The sequence below is a fragment of the Ptychodera flava genome, chromosome 20 (assembly GCF_041260155.1).
Source record: "Ptychodera flava strain L36383 chromosome 20, AS_Pfla_20210202, whole genome shotgun sequence".
Lineage (NCBI taxonomy): Eukaryota > Metazoa > Hemichordata > Enteropneusta > Ptychoderidae > Ptychodera > Ptychodera flava.
Window position 1 is genome coordinate 4,207,378 of NC_091947.1, and position 6,000 is coordinate 4,213,377.

Sequence of the window (6,000 nt, forward strand, 5' to 3'; positions counted from 1 at the left end):
TCATGCTATCAATTTATAGTGATTAAATATACAAAGGAAAAGTAAAAACTAGCTAGTGGGATAGCAAAAGATTTCAATCAACAAGTGGTATGAAGCAAAGGTATACATCTCTGACTATATTCAATATATTCTTGCATTATTTTCTGGAAATACTTGGTAATCATATTTATAAAGCTGTCATGATTAATGATAGACCAACAAATTACAGTTTGCATTTAATTTACAGATGTACAGATTATCGTGTCAAACAGAAGCTCATTAATACTACCCATGTACCATGTACGGAGGCATCATGGGCCAGTGGCTAGAGCAGTGGACTCACGATCACAGGATGGTGAGTTCAAGCCCCGGCATGGCCATGGTGTTGTGTCCTTGAGCAAGACACTTTATTCCTCATTGCTTCTCCCCACCGAGGAGTGATGGGTACCTGGTAGGACAGTGGATGTAATGTGTGTGTTTAGCTCTGCTGCGCTTATTGGCTGCACATGTGAGCTGTTGTTTGCTCCCCAGGGAGTTGAGTGATATCATATTAGGTCCAGTGACCTGGGGTAATAATAATTGTAAAGCGCCTTGATCACATGTACTTGTGGATATGTGCGCTATATACGGACCCATTATTTTAATTACTATGTACACCATTAATGCTATGCTAATGAACCTTCACTGCAAAAATTCCAGGCCGGTCAGAGCCTACTATCCATACTTGGCATGTTTGATTAACTAATTTCACCAGCCCAGTCGTATGGTTTAAATGCTGAGAATAAACGTACAAAAAGAACAAAAAAACAGAGTGATAAATGTTATCATTTTGTTTTTTTAAAGTTTGAAGTTTGGCAAAATGACACCAAGCATACACATGAACAGGGATGAACTGCAATTTTTTGCAAGACTAACTTAGTGAACATTGGAAGGAGAATATTAACAGAGAAGGAATAAGCTGTGAACATAAACATAGGCCAAAGTCCCTGAAGCTACTATAGACATGGATACAAAATTAAGTATTTCCTTACTGTATGAAATTATCTCACTAAGGTCATCCTACGGACAAGTAAACTAAATATTAAAGCTGTCTGACCAGCGGTTTTGAAAGAACAAGCAACTCAACAGTTGACAGAGCTCTGTTGAGTTATGTAGAGAATAACCTTTTGTGACACATGTATTGATGAAGAAGGTGGATATCTTTGATTAACATTGTGAGTTCTGTTTAATAAGTTTAGACTGTACATACTCAGAGAAAGCACACTGAAGAGACAAAGGTTTGAAACTTAAGAAGTTCAAGGTCATCAAAAGCATTATAAGGAATCATGTTACACTTTCATTGCACTGTTTACACAGATTGCATAATTGCTATAAATAGCACATGAGGAATCTTTATACAGCCCAGCTTTACCATAAAAACCCTATCACTTTGACCACTCTTTTATTGACCACTCTATTTTTTTCCTCAAAAAGTAATTTTATTTTATCCTTACCAAGTCAACCATAAATGGAAATTAGAACTTTCTCTATCTCTATCTCTATCTCTATCTCTATTGACTATTTTGAGCAATTTCTTTTAGATAACATACAGGGCACAATAAATGACGGTTCAGAATATGTCAAAGTTGGGATTCAGGAAAGTTGCCTTTACATGTTTTAATCCTCCAAGATGGTAAGCATTTCGCTATGAACTGTCAAAAAAAGTTGAACTTTCTGATAATTCTACACTAAAATTATTTTGGCTTTGATGATTTCCTAATTAATTCAATTATTTAAAATCATATTAATTATTTTTTTCTGGGTGAATTGATAGGGTTTATACAGTACAAGAATTACATACAATGTAAGTCAAATTTTGACCAAAAATGACAAAAAAATTCCTTAAAAATACAGATTTGCATATTTCATCACAATTTGAACAAGTCTAAGTTGGGTTACCCCTAGGGACCTGTATACCAAATAACAAAGCTGTCTGACCAGCGGTTATGAAGAAGAAGATTTTTTACCAAAAACACCTTTTTTGGCATTAATTTGCCTATTTTCAACAATATCAAAAAATTAAAAAAACTAGTTTCTCAAAATCGTATTTTTCATCTACACAACAAATATCAAATCAGTAAGTACTGCGGTTCTCAAGATATTTGAGTGGACGGACGCCTCACAAACGGACATACATACATACATACATACATACATACATACATACATACAGACTGACGACGGACGCCGGACGGATACCCATCCCAATAGCTTCTATAGACTATAGTCTATAGTAGCTAAAAATTGTTCAATGTAAATTCTGAATTTGAATTGGAAAGGTATTTAAAAGAAATAAAGGATTTAAAATGGTGCAAATGTAAGTTTCAAAAATTCAGTCTTCATACTAGCAATCATAATCTTGAGATCAAGTCAGACCTTAAAATAAGGCAAAAGATATTTGAATAACAAATCTTTTAATAACGTCATGTTCACCAAAAGTCCCTGTAAACAGGTCAACAATCACCACTGCTTTGGTTTTGGCCACACCATGGTGGTCAAAGTGTGAAAACAATTTTGTTGCATATGGTGTGTAGATTATATCCTGACAATTACAATCAAGAGAAAATCAGATTATATGAAAACTGACATTTGAAAATTAATGTACAGAATGTACCTTTAAAACAATTCTCTTTTATATTTGTGAAATATTTCTGAAAAGATGCGTAACCCTTTGCCATGTTGTATTGATGTTAGCTGGGAATATTTTTCTCACATTTTCAGAGTTCAGACTTTCTGTATTTGCTATGCTGCATGATGCATAATTAGATAATGCATAGAGTAAATATCAAAGTTGCCATGAATTAATTATCTCGGCTATACACTCTCACAGGGGCGTATCATAGCAATGTCATGAGTTCACTGATAGTAACAGCCCAATTCACAAACAAAATGCAGCCTTATATCACACGTAGCCAGTTGTATTAACTATTTAATACTATACTGGCCACTGTGTACACTGTCAAAAATCTGTGGTACGTCCATGGTCAAATGCAACTCTTCTTTCTCTGAGAATACACGCATGGTACACGCAATATATACAGGACAATGATAGGCCTTGAAATCGTTTTCAACCACAACTGAACTTTGTTGACAGCTGTAAGACCACGATTTACTCTACCGTGCTAGAGCAGAACACGGTCACGCCACTGCACGCCGTTATTATTTCATTTGCTAATATCTGCACATATCATGTCTCTACTGAAGTGGGATCAAGTGCCGTTATAAGTAATCGCTTTGTTTGACGTCCTCCCACAAAGCCGTCGTTTATAACGGGACTGATACTCCAACAGTAGACATGAACCAAATGGAAATAATTATGACACGCGCACTGGCGCGTAAACCGCAGAGTTCGAAAACAGCCTGGACAAAGTTAAACAGTTCTAAGTAGAAAGACAGCATCGATATAATTACAAGGCAGTATATCTGTATCAGGATTAAGCTACAATACATCCGATCATCAAACGAAGGATCGGTAGTTGCGATACGGGATTATATATACATACGTTATATACTCGACTGCAAATCAAACCGACGACATCGACACTTGTGGGTGCGAGGTCATAACCCTCAATGCAAAGCATTTTGCCAGTTGAACTGGCTCGCATTTTCCGTACTATGAGATTTCCTCGGGTCACTGCGATGTAACCAACATTGGTAGAGACTTGTGCATTCATTCAAACTTGCCATCAACACACTTTGCAATTGAATGTAAACCTACTAAGTAACTATTATTGCAAGTTTCTCACCTTTTGGCGATGTATCCTCGCTATCAGCCATGTTGATTATTGCAGACTCCCTAGTGTAGTGGTTCTCAATCAGTGAAGCCCCGCCCCTCATGAATTATTGACATCTCGGCCTCGTCACTGGGTTAACTTCTTACCAATGAGAATGTTCGAGAAGTGAGTACCTTTGTACTGTATCGGTGAAAGCTTGACGGAGTACAACTAAAACATAACTTACATTTTACATTAATTTGTGAGTTAAGTTTCTCCTGTAATGTTCTAACGGTTGCCCATTTAATCAGTTGAGAAATTCGAAAATGAAATTCTGTCCGTGTCCTTGGAGTTTAGTCGAGGAAAAGCAGCGATACTAAGCTTATGATCTGTGATATTGAGGACAGAAATCTCACAGGGTATCTATATTTTTCAATTTGTGTCGCTTAATTAAATACATATTCAAAACATGAGTTTTCCGGTTTATTTATATTGATACGGCTGATTTATTTTGTCAATTATTTTCATTTATTTATTTATTTATCTATTTCTTTATTTATCGTTTTAAAATTTATCGTTGATTCAGAATTGTCTTAGTTATATTAAATTTCCAGTGCGCATAACCTTCAGAGTATGACTGGCTATAGGCATGAGAAAAAACGTTTTCAAACCAGCAGATAGATAGAGTTATAATGCACGATAACTGATGCTTTAAATATCCGGGCCCGATGCTGAGGTCTATGGCAGATTGTCATACCTAGCTTTTCACACTAACAATTTCAAAGATGGGACGAATAAGCTACATGAGACGTTTTCAAGCTCGTGAAAGTGTATAAAAATAAAACAGATGTGACAACTAAATACGACCTGTAGCAGAAACTGGGATTCAAATGGATTCAAAGTTTAATCTCCAACACAGGCGGTTTGTTACACATCTGAACTAATTTGGATCAATTTGCATCCGATGTTTTTAAATACCGGATTTGCTGAATTTTCTCCGCTCCAAACGAGCAGCAGGGACACTATGATGATTAGCTGTGGGTCCATAGCTGTGGTGTTTTCGGACGGGATTTCTGCCTTTTACGGGCTGGTTTTGACTTTAAAGTTTTTAAAGCCACCACCACAGCTCTGTGGCGCGGTTAAAATAGTAGAAGTCAAAACCAGCCCGTAAAAGGCAGAAATCCCGTCCGAAAACACCACAGCTATGGACCCACAGCTAACACCTCCTCAGCTGCGGGTCCATAGCTGTGGTGTTTTTAGACGGGATTCCTGCCTTTTAAGGGCTGGTTTTGACTTTTACGATTTTTAACCCGCCAAATCGTAAAAGTCAAAAAGTAAAACGCAGGAATCCCGTCTGAAAACACCACAGCTATGGACCCCCAGCAAGCCTTTCACAAGCTGGTTTTGACTTTCACGTTTTTGATTGAAAACGTGAAAGTCAAAACCAGCCCGTAAAAGGCAGAAATTCTGTCCGAAAACACCACAGCTATTAGGCGAGCGGCAGACACACCCATTTTCACACTTAATGTACCCACCTTACATACGGCCACATCATACATCATTTGAAAGCTTATTATCTCTACTTCAAGAAAATTGACGATGTGGAGCTGCCAAGTAGGGCCATAACCCCCTAATTTGCATAATTCACATGGGTACCCAATTTGCATAAATGTGATATAAAATTAGGAAATTCATTGTTAACTACTCTAAACATACTTTTAAACTATTGAGTGATATATCAAATGAAAGGTATTTGCATGGAGAATACAAAATTGATATCCAAAAAGATATTTAAATGGTTTCACTGAAATATTTCATATTAATACTGAAAAAAAAATATTTAAACCTTTGAATAACAATATCTTAAAATTTGAACACATACAGCCACATCATACAGTTACATTATACATCATTTGAAAGCTTACTATCTCTACTTGAAGAAAATAGACAACTTTAGTTGTCAAGTACGGCCGTAACCCCTAATTTGCATAAGTCCCACGGGTACCCAATTTGCATAAATGCGATTAATATTAGATATTTATTATTCACTACTCGAAAAATACTTTTAAACTATCGAGTTATATATCAAATGAAAGGTATTTGCATGTAGAATACTAAAAAGACATCTAAAAATATATTTAAATTCATTTTACTGAGATATTGTCATATTTATATTGAAAAGATATTTTCCCTTTTCAATAACAAAATTAAAAGAATTTCATACAAAAAGCCAAATCTTACAGCATCATCATACGTTATTTAAAAGCTT

General features: G+C 36.0%; 1 protein-coding gene across 1 annotated transcript in view; it reads right to left on the bottom strand.

Moving 5' to 3' along the window:
* Positions 1-3,944, bottom strand: part of LOC139119797 (adipose-secreted signaling protein-like) — a 70,613-nt gene extending 66,669 nt beyond the window's left edge. Inside the window, exon 1 of the mRNA XM_070683698.1 lies at positions 3,765-3,944. Coding sequence (XP_070539799.1) covers positions 3,765-3,855 — 91 coding nt within the window. The 5' untranslated portion in view covers positions 3,856-3,944. The remainder of the gene's footprint in view (positions 1-3,764) is intronic.
* Positions 3,945-6,000: the final 2,056 nt, after the last annotated feature.